Consider the following 16140-nt stretch of genomic DNA (forward strand, 5'->3'; position numbering starts at 1 on the left):
ACACTAATTTGACCACCAATCAGACGCTTCTGTTTCCCTTCCCGACACCTCTTAAGAAAATGACTTCCTGAGACGTGCTGTGCGTGGGCTCCCCCATCTCCCTGCTCTCTGTATGCTCATTTTGAAAGGTAATAAAAGTGGAAGACTAAATTGCATTACTCAATCTGGTGGGGTCTGCAGGGAGGGTATTGTTTTGACGGGCTGCAGATGTGCACCTGCAAACATGGCTGCAGTTCACTAGCTAATCACAGTAGAAACAGTAAGTGACAATGACACCATGACAACAGGCGTGGGGCTGCAGGGGGGGCTTAGGGAGGTAGTGGGAACCTGGATAAAAGAGAAAATGGATGTGTGGAACAAATTAATTCATGGGGTGAAAAAAGGAAACCAGTTTCCCAAGTCTCCTCTGAACATGGGCTGTGAAGTTTCAACACAGCAGGAGCTGTGACCTTTTCAAGTCTATCCCTTTTCTGTCTACATGTCTTTCATTTTCTCTCAACAATTTTCTTGTTCTCTACCACTGAGAGGGCTAGATTTTTTTTGTTGCCATTAAATTAGTGTCATACGGCTAGTATGGCATCTTTTGCTTGTCTTCAGTCAGTCCACAAAGAACAGAGTAGGTTTACCTCATTGTAAAATACGTTCCACTATTCTTTCTCGCTGCTAAAATAAACCCCCCAAGACGTCTTTTTAATCAAATCAGGAAAACCATACATTCTTTAATCAAATGGGATTCCTCAGAGATACCTGAAATTTTCTTAATGGAAGGGTTATTCGAGGGGAATTATATGTTAATTAAGGGACTTTTGGATAAAAGAAGATGTTATATAGATGTTAACTACCACAATGCTGTATTACAATAGAGTCTAGATTAATTATTTCGAGCCTTACTTTGAAGCCATTACAGGTTGAGCTCTTGCCATTTTCTCCTGCAAAAATAACTTTGTATATTGCACGGGGACAAGGCACAAAACACAAACAAGTAGGAAGACAGGTAAATTGGAGAAGAAATGTGTTTTGTGTGTGTCTTCTTTGATTGCCAGGTTGTTTATGAATGAATGGTAACATTACAGGTGTTCAGGATGTGAATCATACCCGGCCCTGTCAATGGGTTGTTTTCTCTGTCGACGCAGGCATGTGACGCCAACTCACAAACCAAGGGACACTGGAAAGGAAAAGAACAGAGAGAGACACAGAGAGTGAGTATTACTTGACTCACTTGATTCGTGAAACAACAGTAGTGATGTTGAAGTATTTTTCTAAGGAGCTGGCGGCATTTGATGATGACTATTATGTAGGAGATGATGTGGAGATGACCGTACCCCTCTGCAACCTGAGACCGTATTTCATCTGACAGAAACTATAGTTTAGCTGTGTTTGAAAATACCAAGTTAACTTTGTCAGTCAGATACAATATATTATCAGTGTCAAAGCTGTAGTCAGCAGCTCCCGTAAGTATTGTGTTAAATTCAGGTGGTTTGATCCACACTGGCTGTACAACGACAAAATTCAAAATTCACATTCTGAAGGGTTAGAATTTTTTTGACTGAAATGAAACATTAAATATTTAATGTGCGTCAAAATTATTGCAATATAACAGATTTTTTAAAATTACTACAGATATAAACACAGATGGTTTCATGTGTGAATCAATACTTTTGTTGGCTTTCCATTTTTTTTGATTTGGGTTTACATTACCGAAATAATGTAACTCAATTTCAACAACACAACCTGTTATACAGATAGAAATAGTAGCTACTGTATGTGATGTATGCACATCGCAAATACTACATTTAAAGACTACACCCATAAGACACCAACACAGAGCAAACATCTGCTGCTGCATGGCTCTTTTTAGTTCAAATCTGCAAGCATGTTGCACTCCTGCCTTCACTGCAATCACTGATGTCACAGCAGGTGACAGCTGGAGGAAAACAACTGCTGCGACTTCACTGATTGGCTGATGGGCTTGGTAATTTATTATCTAAACTGCCATTTCAGACTTTCATTGTACAATACTGTACTTTCTTCCCAATAGCTTCAAATTACTATGCATTGACATACTAAAACAAACAAGATAAAACAACGAAAACCCAAACCAATGTTGCAGTTTTTTTAAAAAAAAGGTCTTATAAATTAATAAACCACATGACAGTTTGTTAAGCCTATTCCAGCATAGCACACATGTATCTTACAATAACAGTAGCAGATTTACTGCTCTATTTTTAGTAATTTTTGAAACAATGGATCTTTGATTTCAGACAGAAGTCAATAAAAGCTTCTAAGCTAAAAACTTCTCATTTCCAACTGGTAACTGTTGATTTTGCCAGTTGAAATTAATTTCACTAGTAGATTTTATCAGCTGCAGGAGAATCTTTTATGGGGGTTTTAATTATGCCCTAGATGGCTACATACATGACAAGATACTATGATAAAGCTGCAAGTCTGAGGCAAAAACAACAGCATTGTCAAAAGCTGATGATCAATGCAGAAGACATGGTAATAAGGAAGCAGCATTATTGTCTTGCAGTGTAAAGCTAGTCTGACTTTTATTTCATTCTGACATAACCATGTTTGGCTGCTTAGCTTAAATGTATTTTCAAACAGCATGTTTTCAATTTTAATATTAAAAAGAGAAAAGACTTTTAGGTTGAGGACTAACCAATGAGTTTGGCAAATGTGATGATATCTCAGGAAACCTGGATGAGTGTAACCTTCCCCAAATACAAAAGAGAGCAGGACAGAGCTGCCAACATTACACTACACTGTGACAGCATCCAGAGCTGGTTTGCACAGTACATATTAGATCAGTTGTGAACTAGGCTGTTTTTCTCATTAAACCAAGAACCCTACAAAAAATAAGGTCCAGTTACTACTGTAGGACGGACTAACGATTGCAGCTATGTTGAAGTAGACAAACATACATTTCACCATTTTTATTCTTGTGTTTTTCATTTTATAAAAGCTAAAAAGATTAACATGAATCCTTGGGATGTTTTGGATTTTGGATGTTATTTTAATAAATATAAAAACATCAAATTACTTTAACAAATTGTATAAAACTTTATCCTTCTATCGTGTACACTCTGCTAGTCTTGGATCAAAGTGTGTCAAATTTGTCCATGTGAAATGTCTCTGATAGTGAAAACCTTCATTGCCTCTTGATGCATTAAGTCTGGGACTCCTCATCAAAGCAATACTGACAACTAACAATCTTTCTTGTTCACTGTATGTCAGCTCTGCCCTGTCTGATGAACCATTTAACACAGCTAGACAGCCAAACCTGTCCCCAGAACAGGACTTTAAATGACTGCTAGGAACAATCCATCACCTCTCCTAGCTCAGAAACTGATCCTGAATAAAACAGACTCCTAACCAGCAGCCATGATCACACACAACCTCCAAAATAAAATGTGTCCATTGAACTGAACAGACAGAAACAACTAGCATATGGAAAATTTCCATGCACGTAGTCAGTAAGTATTTCTGATAATGAAGAGTATAACAAATGAGCCAAGGGCCACAGCTGTGAAAGGATTCCTATTTTAATTGTAGACAGCAGACAGCATGTGTTCGATGGCTCTTTGATGACTAAAATATGTAAAGAGATTAGATCAAAGGTGACTGGAGTACCTTTCTTGTTTCAGCTGACTGTTTTTGCAGGGTCAGCGGGAGTGCCCGCCGCATACACCCGTCACATACAGTACATTCAGGCAGCCAGACATGCACACCACAAAGGTAAACTTGTGAGTCTTATCTCTCAAGCGAGCCCTCCCTAAATTTTGTCATATTTCTTCACTCTTTCCTCCCCTCATCTTCTGCAACAGAGACAACACACAGAAGGGGAAATATGCTGTGACAACGCACTCACACACACAGGGCAACACACACACACACACACACACACACACACACACACACACACACACACACACACACACACACAAAGGCGTGCACACACACATACACACAACAGCAAATCAACAGTAGACACGGACTGCGAGTCTCTGCTACCTTGCGGAGCTGTGCTGTGGTGAAAGAAAATCCAATCCCCCTTTACAGATCAAAAAACATCATTAAAGCTCCTTCTTTACTTTGTACTACTGGACTCCTGGCTCTACAGGACACATTCGCTCAACAAATGTTCAAGAAATCTGTCTCCATTAGCTATGTAGAGAAAATGACTTGGAATCAGAGTACATACAACTTCATTTCTGGTGTGGTGGCACCCCATTTTGAAGGCACAATCTTCGGTTTTCTGTCAAACTCTGAAGGAGAATATTCTTTCTTCCTCTTTTGCTCCTCTGATTATGTGTCACTTGGGAGTCAAGTTAAGCGGTATGTATTGTATGAGATTAGAGTGTAGAAGGGGGTGTGACAGCAGTGGCGGCGAGAAAGCCACATGCAGGAATTATCTTGGTCAAATGAATAAAGGTTTCAGGACTGACAACAAATGGAAGTGTCTCAGAATAGGAATTTGGACAGTCCTCTCTTTAATTATTTTTCTGTATCACAGAGAGACAACACAAATGTACTCACAGACACAGACGTTACATGCACACATATCCTGTAAATCCCCATTAGGGTTTACTGAAGTTTATTTAATCTCATTGAGGACTTGAGCAGTGCCAGTCTAATCCTAGCTTTAGCACAAGGCATCTGGGGCATGGAGACTCCTGCTTCGTCTAGTCACCCTGCTATTTTACCTTCTGGGATGGTATGTCGGTGGTGATGTGGTCTACATCAACCTCCTCCATCTCCCCCATCTTCAGACGACTCACCACCACTGTTCCTGCTGAGCACACACCATCAGATGACCTAAAGGGAGACAGGAAGAGAGTGAAAGAAACATTTAGTATTAGCCTCTTCATTTAATGTGTTGAATAAAAAGGCTGTTCGGTTAAATGATCTGTTCCTCCGGCTACTTCCCCTCTATGGACCACAGAAATATTTATCTCTACGTTGTGAAATTATAAAGCTGTTTGACTGAGAAGTGAATGCAGGACTTTTTTTTTTTCCTGACAGGTTTTGCAGGGAGCTTGCATGTAGATTAAAGAAAAGGCGGCTCCAGTGGGAAGTTGATGAGAGTGAGGGAAGGAACATTTTGTATAACTGTTCAAATTGCCGTCTAATAACCCAAGCTATGTGCCCTCACAGACATGAAATTGATACTACAGTTTTCATATCAGAGAGCCCGACCAATCACTTTCCCAATCATGGGGCCATGATTAAGGAGCTGATAGAAAATCTATAGTATTGGCAGCAAGACAGACGCTCTCAAATGAAGAAAAATGGTCCCTGGGCATCGCGCGAGCAAGTCTGATCACCTTAACAGACCCATCCCTAATGCGCTCAGTTCCACTCCAGCTGGAGAAAATATTGGATGTTGTGTTCCAGCCAATGGTCTAGGGAGACAGGGGGAAGGATGACACACCCCTGCCTGAGGAAGAGAAAATGCAAGCATGGTGATGGAAGCAGAAAGGATGCTTTCAAGGCCAATCCATCTTGGTCGGATACGAGGAAGAGAATCTAATCTTACCCAAGGGAATAGAGGAAAGGGAAGAAGACACGGTAAGCAGAGGTAGAGAGGAATGTGAGGGGATACAGGAGAGGAGGAATGGGAGCGAAAGGAGTGAGATGGAGGGAAAAGTGTCTCTGTGGTGGGACACTGGGAGCTTCAGTTAGCGCTTAATGTCTTACAGCAGCCCCCAAGCAGAGAAAATAACATTGGTTGGTTTATAAATCTAATCACCGTCCCTTGCCAGACACCTGTCTCCATGTTTACTCCTCTGCTCATCTTCCCAACCCCCAATCCCATTCCTCATCATCTCTCTCCCCCTCCGTTTCTCTGTGCAACAGAGGACTGAAGCACAGTAAAAGAAAGTCACCCTGACTTTGAAGAAACAGTATGTACTGACAGTGGCCCACAAATAATCGAGGAAATGGAGATTAACATGCATCACATTCAGTGATAGTGCTCTCAAGGCAAAGCTTAGGGGTTACAGCGGCCCCTCTACTCTTCAGATTGCTCTGCCTCAATCCACTAATGATACCCTCCATTTAAATAGACGGAGGAGACTCTTTTTTGAATTGCTTTAAGATAATTGATTTATGCATTTGGGAGATATGTTATTTTTTATTTGTGGCCAAGAAGTAAACTCAGGTCCTCTTCAAATACAATCTTTATATATTGTCATCTCTTAGGAAACGAACAGTAGAGATGACTTGATTAAGCTCTATCATCACGCTGCTTGTTTACTGTACAAACTTTTAACGTCCTGACAGAATGTCTGGTCTGCAGTGACACACCCTTTTTTTTTTTTCTTTTTTTCTGGGCAAACTACTTCTCTTTTAGTATTCACACAAACCGACCTCAAATTAACTTTGAAGGTTTGGTGAAAGCTGTGGATGAAAAAGAAGCCTGTCTTCCACTCCCCTCCCCTCCCAGATCCCATCCTCCTCTATCCCTCTTTCCTCTTTCCGTCTGTTAGAGCTGGCATGGAAACAAATCTGCAGACTGTTCTTTGCCTGCGAGCCCATCTTTTTTTTAAAAATCTAATTGGCCCAGGATCTGTTTTATGACAACACTTAATCAGATGGCTTTGTTAAAGTGACAAAAATAATGTGCTTAAAATGTCTGCTGTGAATTTGTCACAATTCAAAAAAATTATTATTTATTAGGAAAGTGACTTAACAGGTTTTTTTTTTTTTTTTTGGAAAGCCTCTCTTGCAATTTACAAACACATTATCCAGCGTAAGAAAACAGTGCAATTTGTTTCAAGTAACCAATCTGTACCCGTCTGGTCTAAGCAACTTTTGACAAACAGTATCAGCTATACATGTTAAGTATGTATACACTCTACTATACAGCAACTGCTCAAATGACTACTGTAAATCATTCGTATAAAATAAAAATCTCCTGCTCAGTGTCAAATCCTACACACTTCCATTGACTTGTAACTAGAATAAGCTAATTCTCTCTTCATAGGCATATTTATCGAAAACGCACAGCTGTTTGTCAACTAATGATCCAAAAAATACAACACATTTTTTAGTTGAGTTGGAACTTTTCCTACTTCCTACCAAGGTTCAGGGAACTAGTATAGTCTTCACTGCAGAAGCTGTTGTATTATGCTCACTTAGTTGTGAAGCTACATGTAACCAATTTTATTCTGGGGAGAAAAATACACACTTGAGAAGCGTTCATTTGCTCAATAAACATTGACTGCACTAGCTGTTCAAAACACTGAGTGCAGTGACACTCAGAACCTTATGAGAGTTTGTCTATACAACAATGAATCCAACAGTCTGTCACATTGCAGTTTGTGATGCAAAAACAGGAAATATATCAACGAGGGCCAGTCCTGTACAGAAAATGTTTTCACAATTTGTCTTGAAATTGAAAAAGAAACCCACTAGTCAATATGGCAGGTTTAGCATCTTTGAGATAAATATGTCCTACTTAAAAAAAACACCACACCAACCAAAACAGAAACTCATTTTTTCAGTTTGATTAGTTTGAGTAGACATATCCAGCCCACAACGGAGTTAATAATAGTGTAAATGTATTCAGGAATATATGGGTCCATATCTCTAAGTTCTTTCTCTCTTTTTTGATTCTATTAGTCTATGTCTGAATGTTCTACGGCTTAAATGTGTGTTTGAACTCTCAAAAAGCAATAAAGAAGTTTAGAAGCTGAGCTGAACATATGTAAGTTGTTATGTGGCATAGACCTCAGCACCATTATGACTGCATTTCTTTCCTTTGTAATGTATTACAATACAAAACAATTAACTTTATTAATTTATTAGTTCTTCTATTACTATAAATACTGCTGATATTTGCTTGTTTGGTGGTTAGATGACATATACAGATGATTGCTGGGGTTGCTAATAGTGATTTTTGTTGAGTGAAATCAGCAGTTACGCATGTTATTTTCAGTTTTTTATCTTTGTACTTTTGCTCATCCTGTTGTTGCTCTGAACAGAGTGGAGGTGATGGAGGTAGTATGGGTGTGTAAATAATGATACTGTAAAAAATATTGGACAAAGACAGACAACCAGAGGACTTAAAAGTGGCCAAGCAATTGCCCTCTTTCTGTTGCTTTGTTGCCAAGCAAAGGACAATTCGGACCTTTTCAAAGTGTGAATTTAACAGTCTGTGGGTGGGGAAAGTTCATCAAAAAAAACTTCAAAGCAGCAATACTCCTGCTGCCATCAGGCGCTTCTCTCTGCGGGAAACCTCACAGATGAAAAACACCTGACAGACACAGAAAAGAAGCAAAACACCATTGGCTTTTCCCCTCACAAGTACTTAAGCTTCAACTGTAGGAAACTAAAAATACACAGCAGGACCTGGAAAAACTATTTTGGTTTTTGATCCAGATTCTTCCCACAGAAGATTTGATTCGGGAGTCCTTCAGGAAGCCTTAACGCTCTACATTACCTGTGGAATGGGAGTGGTCAGAGAAATCTAATTGCCAGGATCCTACACAGGCAAAGACAATGCAACACACTTGAAGTGTAGCAGTGTAAGTGTAGATGGGATTCTTGACCTATATAAAGCTGGACGTGTGGGCTAAATATAGCGCTGGCTAGTATTCACTGAGGACAGATGTTAGGACATGGGACCGTAATAATGCGGAATGCCAGCTTTCAAATTGATACTGCTGGTCCCGCTTTTCATTGCAGATGAATGACATTATCATGTGACTCAGCAGTAATTGTACATTTTGCAACTGGAGGACTGACTCAATCAATAAGACTACACTGCAGGCATTGTTCATAGAGCTGGCAATCACCAGGGGACCCTATACTGAGCAAACACTTGTCTGGTCCACTTGAAGTATATTCCCAAAGAAAAAGCTGCCCTGGTTTTCTTTTGATGAAAGAGACTTCCACGAAAAATATATATTCAGTCTGAATCTAAAATTAATGCAAAACATCCTGTGTATCTTGTACTTAGGTTTTGTGAAAATCTGGCTGGTGCAGAAATTAAATCTTTTTTTTTTAGTGGCAGTGGCATGCTCAGAACTTTTTATGCTTGAAAGGTCGAACAAGCATCAAATTTTCAATCAAAACAAGCTGATTTATCCAGAAGAAACCAGTGTGATCAGTCTCTACAACATGCAAATTTATGCAATGTAAAAAAAATCTGTTTGTCTGCTGCAATACATCTGTAATATGCAGAATAGGAGCTATGTCAGGGCAAGATGCATACTTGCACAAGATTTGTGAGTTTCAACACATCCTATTTGTTCCAGTTCCATCACACACACTACCGTGTTCTTGCATGACGAGAACTGTCATCACACTACATTTACCTTTATGTTAGTGCTTAACCAGTGCCAGAGACAGTATGATATAAGCTGTTTTCACAGAGGAAGCAAGGTGGAAAGAAATATCCAGAAGGGATGCTATTTCTTTAACCAGTGACATCAAGGCTTCATGGGACTCAAGAGTAGGTAGTTCACAGAATTTCAAGAAAGTCCAATGGGGGAGACATGATGAGGGAGCTGTTTATGTAGTAAAATTACTCAGACAACTCAATAGGAAAATCCCTTGTTAGGTTAATGTACAGGCTACTATGGGGAAGAGTGAAGAACTTTGTCTCAATATGTTTCTAGACAGTAACTTTTGAGAAAAATAAAGGTTTGAATGTTGTACCATAAACACAAAGAAACATAATGTATGTTTCCATATGATACCGGTTTACAGTGTAAATGGCTTTTTTCTATACGTCACAGCTGTGTGCAGCAGCTAGAGCATGTCAAGCTAAAAAGTGGTTACATGTAGACTTACCAAAGTACTTAAAAAAATGTCTGTTTTAAATGTTAATAATAAAACACATTGAGCATGGGAAAAAGAACGTCAGTCAGTCGAAATTGAATTCAACACTGCAGAACATGTGTGTCTAGTGTCGAGATGTGGTTTACATTAGAATAGGTCAGGAAACTGTTCTCATTTCTACTCCATGTTGTTTTTACCAAAGACCTATGTAAACATATAAAACACTGTGAGAGGATTAGCTCTATGTCATACTGAGGAGCAAGGCCACACAATGTTTCAACAGGTCTTATTGCTCATGGGGGAATGAGCTGACTGAGAGACTGGTGGCAATGTGTGTGAAGCCAGTGGTAGTCAGACTGAAAAGGCCGGTTAAATACAAGAAAAAATAGCAGCCTTGGTTGCCCCTCTATCAGCCTGCTTTCAGCTACTGATAACTTGAATCTCATAGTTTAGCACAGCTTAATCAATAAAATATGAGATCCATTTCCTGTAATATTCAAGCAACTCCAACCATATCTGATAGGGTTTAGTACTTCATTCATTCATTCATTCAATTTCACACACAAATTAGAAATAAAGAATAAAATACAAGTAACATAATAGTAGTGATGGGTGAAAATGGGACACACCAATAAGCTTCAAAGCTTCACAGTGATACCTGGGTATCATTTCTAATTTTATTTTCTGCCAGTCGTCTGTCACAGGTGCTACTGCACTTGTCAAAATATTAACACACACACACACATAATGCATTCTACAGTTCATCTATAGCTGACATGAAGCTTCAGCAGTGTGAATCAAGTAAAGCAAAGTTCTTTTAAATATGAAATTCCCTCTTTCATGGACACTGAGCCGCAGCAGAGGGACGTAATGAATGCAGGAATTTTGTACTAAAAAGACTTTGGAAGATATTTGGCTTATTGAACTCTGACTGCTGAAGTCTCATATTAGCTTTATTTTAGCTTTCTTGTGCATTTTGTCACAGAACAAGAACTGTGGATTTTGTCCTGCATTATTTTAGTTGCTTTGGGAAGTGATCTTTTTGAGGAGGAGTCAGTACTGTTTTGAGAAAGACTTGAAAAAAGGTGAAACTATCCGTGCATGACAGTTGTTACATGCCAAATTACAAAGAAACTGATTTGAGGACAGATATGCTGCATGAACTGGGTAAGGGTGAGCACAAGTAGAAACATGCACACTTACAGTCCTCATTCCTTACCTTACGTTATACCTTATATATATATAGCGCATCACAGTTAAGATGAAAGCGATCAAAAGATGACCGTAGGAAAGATGTATTCTTGTTCTCAACTGTGTGCATTCAGTTGTGTGTACACATTTCCAACAATGAAGATGGCTGGCATCAATTCAGTGTGAAGTCCTTGAAAAACTAAGCGCAGATCAATGACAATTGAATGAGAGTGGGTGGAGGCGACGGTTGAGTGGGAGAGGGCAGGTGGTGCACGGACACAAAGAGCACTGTATGCCCAGATGATGACCTTCGTCGCCACTTACTCTATGAATACTACATTATCAAGACTTAGATTGTAGGGGGTCAAACCACGCTAGCACGCTGCATTGCAAAACATGAAAACCCCTAAAAATCATTTTCCCGCATGCATCGTATTCTGAAAAACTGAGGAGAAAATCGGCAAGTCTTTTCAAGTGTAATGACTTAGAAACAGGGAGAGAGAGTAGATGCCCCCACAGAAAGCCACAGAGGCTTCATAATTATTTTTCAACAAACTGTATAAAAGCTGACAAAACAGAGTCTCCTTTCATCTGTGTCAAGCAGATGGTTTTTGTCCTGTAATTGCTCTTGAAAAAGAAGCCAACCAACAGTATCTAGACTGCCAATGATTCTGACAAGCATGCACTTACTGGAGGATGGGGCACATGTTTTCTTTTTTCTTTTCTCACTTAAAGGTAGTGAACATTGGCTTGATGAAGAAATTCTTAAAAGGAATAGTTCAGGAAAACACTCTTATTTGCTGTCTTGCTGAGAGTTAGATAAGAATTAAATCTGGGTTCCAGCCCCTCTTCAGCTGACAAACTACTATAGTACACCAAAGTGTAAAAAAGACAGGTTGTGGTTTTACATAGAGTTACGTATGGGACTATTTCTTGGCTGGGCACAGAGATTTCCTAGAGTCGCTGCATAAGGACCTCAGGGCTTCAAGCTTACTGGCTGCAGCTTCATATTTAGTGTGAAGATATGACAGTGATATTTATCTTCTCATCTAATTCTGTGAAGCAAAAGAGCGTATTTCCTAAAATATCAATCTATTTTTTGAGCATCCTAAAGTTTAGTCCACACAATGGCCTGGTTTAACACTCGAAACACAATTAACTAAGTGCTCCGAGTATTTAAATGTGGTATTGTCCCGATACCTCCATTACCCACAATGCATTTTTTTCCACATATGCAGTAGTTACTCCCCAAGACCTGTAAACAGACTATGATGTGTAAAATGTGTAGAGTTTCCCTTTGAAGTCTAACGTCTATTGAAGTCTAAAGCAACCAAGAAACTCAAACATACCCATTCACTCATCTGCTTACTCTCTCACTAAAGCTAGACTTCCTGATTATTGCTGTTTACCTGCACCTACAGTATATACTGAAATACAGTGCTTCACTGTCTTGCTTAATTGAGATTGAATTTTCCTAGGATGATATTTAGCATATATCCTGACAACATGCATATCATCTATTGACTAAAATCTAATCTTTGTTTCTAGGTTGTTCCTCTCCACCTCTAACTGATTAGGTAATGGTCTGTTAAGACGCATGTCCTCAAGGAGCCAAATAGCACTTGCAAAACAGCACCTTGTGTGTTGATAAATAGCTTATGTAAGTCATTTGATCAATATGTCTACCAGTTGTAACCTTGATGAAACATTTAAGGACATCTGCATTAGACAGCACTACAACAAGGAACATATACATACAAATAGCACACACACAATAAAAGATCAAAGAAAAAAGAAAGGACAGAGACAGAGTAAGAGAAAGCGCAGGAGAACAATTCCTTGCTCTATTTGGCATGTGATTGTTTCTTGCTACATCATTACTAGACTGTTGCCTGGAAAGCTGCAATGGGATTGTGTCAGGGTGATCTATGTCAGGGTCCTGGGGGACCTAATAGGACTAAGCCATAAGGAATAGCAGGTTTCATTAACAACCTCAGGGGAGGAAGCACTAACAAACCTTTATCTGTGTCCCTCTATAGCTGTGATTAGGGGACTGAAGGGGATGCTGCATGCAAACAACACTATGTTCAAGTGTGTGTGTGTTAGAGAAGAAGAAAGAAGAAAGAGAGTGTGTGTGTGTGTGTGTGTGTACACGATGGCTACACAAAAGCAGATGGAGTGTGAGAGCTACAGTTGCTAGTGGTGATTGTATTGGCTTGTTGACATAGGTAGGTAGTAAATGATAGGTGTTCTTTGCTCCATTGACTCTTACTGGCAAAGGAATTGAATGGGGACGTGGTAGAAAGGCCATGGATCTGCAGGGAGTTTTAGGTGGCAATACAATCCAAATACACTTTCACACCCACACTTTCCATCACACAAAAACACACACACACACACACACACACACACACAGAGTAAGACAGATGGGAATGGGTGAGTGAATGTCTGCAGAGACGCCGTCAGGGATGTAGGTTAACACACTCAGCAGGACCCATAATCCATAGGGACTTTCAAGGGCTGAAGGTAAAGAAACTAAGACAGAATACAGACAGGAGAGAGGTTGAGACTGTGTTTCTCAAGGATGCTATGAGTAGGAAGCAAAGTGAAGCCTTGTCTTGGCATTTGCCTCTTGCTGCATCTTTGCAACTGTCAAACAGTAGTATTAATATAATGATCAACACCAAAACTAAAATTACACAATAAAAGGTAATTTTATTGTGGTACTGCAATTACAGAAAGTACATTTCTGTGATGATGTAACAACATGAAGCACTTTTTCTTTGACACTGTAACTACAGGAAGTGCTTTTACAGTGACACTGTACTCTTGTATTGATGGAATATGTTTACTACATACAATACAATACACTTACTTCAAATAAAAGTTTACAAAAAAGAGAAATTAAACATTACATAATAAGGTCCCCCCTGTAATGGAGCCTCAAGCCTTTAGAACAGGACGGTATAATGCTGTATAAAGGTTGACGATGATTCTGCAATTCAAATCTTTGTTCCATGTTTTTACCAAGTGTGTTAAAGTGCAGTAATTAACTTGGCATTTTCCTTAAAATTAATAAGAAATAATAGTTATGATCACATTGTAATGTCTTCTTACTTTGTTTTTTGGGTTAGGGATTTATCTCTCTCTTTTTTCTTTTTTTTTTGGAACTTAAAACCTTATGAGAGGATTTTCATCATCCTTCTTAATCAATAAAAGTGCCAGTAAAAGGTAGTGAGTTTTGTGATTGTTTTGTTAACCTGCCATCAAGAATGAACTTGAGCTTGCATGTAAATGGATCTATCTGCAAGAAAAATGAGTAAAGTCATGCATTATTTATTTAAGTATTAAGTATAATTTCTGAGTTAAAAATTTGACTTTTACTCTTAATAATTAAAAAAAAAAAAATTCTCCTTTTTAGGCTCCATTTGTAGCTACTATGTCATGGGCTATAGGAGTAAAGTTTACTTAGGGGAGAGATGCACATTGGGCCAATTATTGGTTGATGTAGATGTTATGAGTGATCACAACAAGGTGGACCAGCTCCACTGAGCCAATTGGTGTTGACAGAATCAACATCAAAGGTGTAAATAGGAGAAAAATAAAAATGAGCTAAAAATGGCAAACAAAGAGTATACAGTGCACCATGCAATCCATGTTGAGATATTTCACTCAGGACCAATGTGCGACGTCTGAAGTGTGACTAAACATCCCCAAGTTATGTATAAAAGTGGAAAAGACTTTAAACATAATTTGTGCAGTAAGCAGATTGCGATCACAACAACCAGGTGAGTCTCAGGTTAAGTCTCCCCAAGGGACTCTCTTTCAAAAACCAATAAGAAAGGTCAGCAGTAACTCTTATCAAAACTAGCCTTTGAAATAAGGGTATGGCAGGCAGCTCGGAGCTCTATTCTCCTTCCCAATGAATAAGTAGGATTTAAGAGCTGTGTTGATGCAGATCATAGGACTACCAAGACAGGTAGTCAGCATTCTGCATAGACTCCGTCTCAGGGTGTTAAAGAGCCAGAGAGATGATGTTCTGCAAAGTTATGTCACCCTGAAAAATAAAACTTCAGAGTAACATGGAGCAGTATAGGACTGCGACCTTTAAGCAAATAGGATTGTATGTAGTGTAACGATTTGCTTCTTCCTTTCCGGGACACAAAAAGACAAGTGCAAAGAAGCCAAAATTTTAGGCAGGAAGTATTTTTTTCTTTACTGTTGAGTAGTTATCTCTCTCACTCTCACCCTCAAGTAAAAAAAATAATAGCCCATGTACTTATGGTGCACTATACTAATACTGGTCTAAGGCAGCAAGATAAATATTTGACCTTGACCTAAAATGAAGGTAGACTCAATTTGGACTTTGCACAGACAGTCAGTCCTCACTACAAAAACTTGATGGCTATTTAATGGAGGATTTGGCCATGCACGCACAAGCCCCTGTGGTGTGTGTTGTGTACTTGTGTATGTGTGGGTGTGCATGTCCACAAATACCAATGTCTAAAATAACAAATGTATTCACACATCCCGACTCCTTTTCTCACATAAACGGAATGACCAGACCCGATTGACCATTTATGTAAAATGCGGGTGAACAAAATAATAGGAATGTGCCCGTGCAGCATATCTCTGCAATGTAGCCAAACTCACAGTTTACTCCAAACAGTGTCAACATTATGAGTCAACATGAGCGTCTTGTTATGCTAATGGCAGATACATGCCACAGTGGATATGCCACATGCATGATTGGACAAACACAAGTAGAATTAGAGAGTTAGTCTTGTTTGCTGAGATGCAGTCGACAAAATAAATACAGCAAATGCAGCTTTTCTTAGTGGCCACACAAGACTCTCAACCTATTCCCACCTTGATAGAATAAAGCATAAGGCTGTGCTAAAATTCAGAATTTGTAAGATTGTGGAGATGTCAGTCAAGCTCTGTTTGTGCACACCATCACAGTAGTGAGAAGAGGTATAAAAATTCAAGTTCAACAACAAAAATAGGCAAAATCTAACATAAAAAACTGGTACTTGTAAGAGGATGCAATAACATTATCCGCAAACCATAAAAATTTGTGGTCCTCGCAGAGTTATGGTATGCCCCCACTGGTGATTTTAATTATTTTGGCTAATTAAACCTCTTCTAAAGGGCTGTGTG

General features: G+C 39.1%; 1 protein-coding gene across 6 annotated transcripts in view; it reads right to left on the reverse strand.

Annotated features, from left to right (window-relative positions):
* inpp4b (inositol polyphosphate-4-phosphatase type II B) overlaps nucleotides 1-16140 on the reverse strand; it is a 134100-nt gene that overhangs the window by 59260 nt on the left and 58700 nt on the right. For all 6 annotated transcript variants that reach the window (XM_023404209.2, XM_023404208.2, XM_023404210.2 and 3 more), the window contains 2 exons: nucleotides 4707-4818; nucleotides 1096-1165 (listed from right to left, as the gene is read on the reverse strand). In XM_023404209.2, coding sequence (XP_023259977.1) covers nucleotides 1096-1165; nucleotides 4707-4818 — 182 coding nt within the window. The remainder of the gene's footprint in view (nucleotides 1-1095; nucleotides 1166-4706; nucleotides 4819-16140) is intronic.

Source organism: Seriola lalandi, unplaced genomic scaffold (assembly GCF_002814215.2).
Source record: "Seriola lalandi dorsalis isolate HSWRI2012SDOR001 ecotype SW California unplaced genomic scaffold, Sedor1 jcf7180002054234, whole genome shotgun sequence".
NCBI lineage: Eukaryota > Metazoa > Chordata > Actinopteri > Carangiformes > Carangidae > Seriola > Seriola lalandi.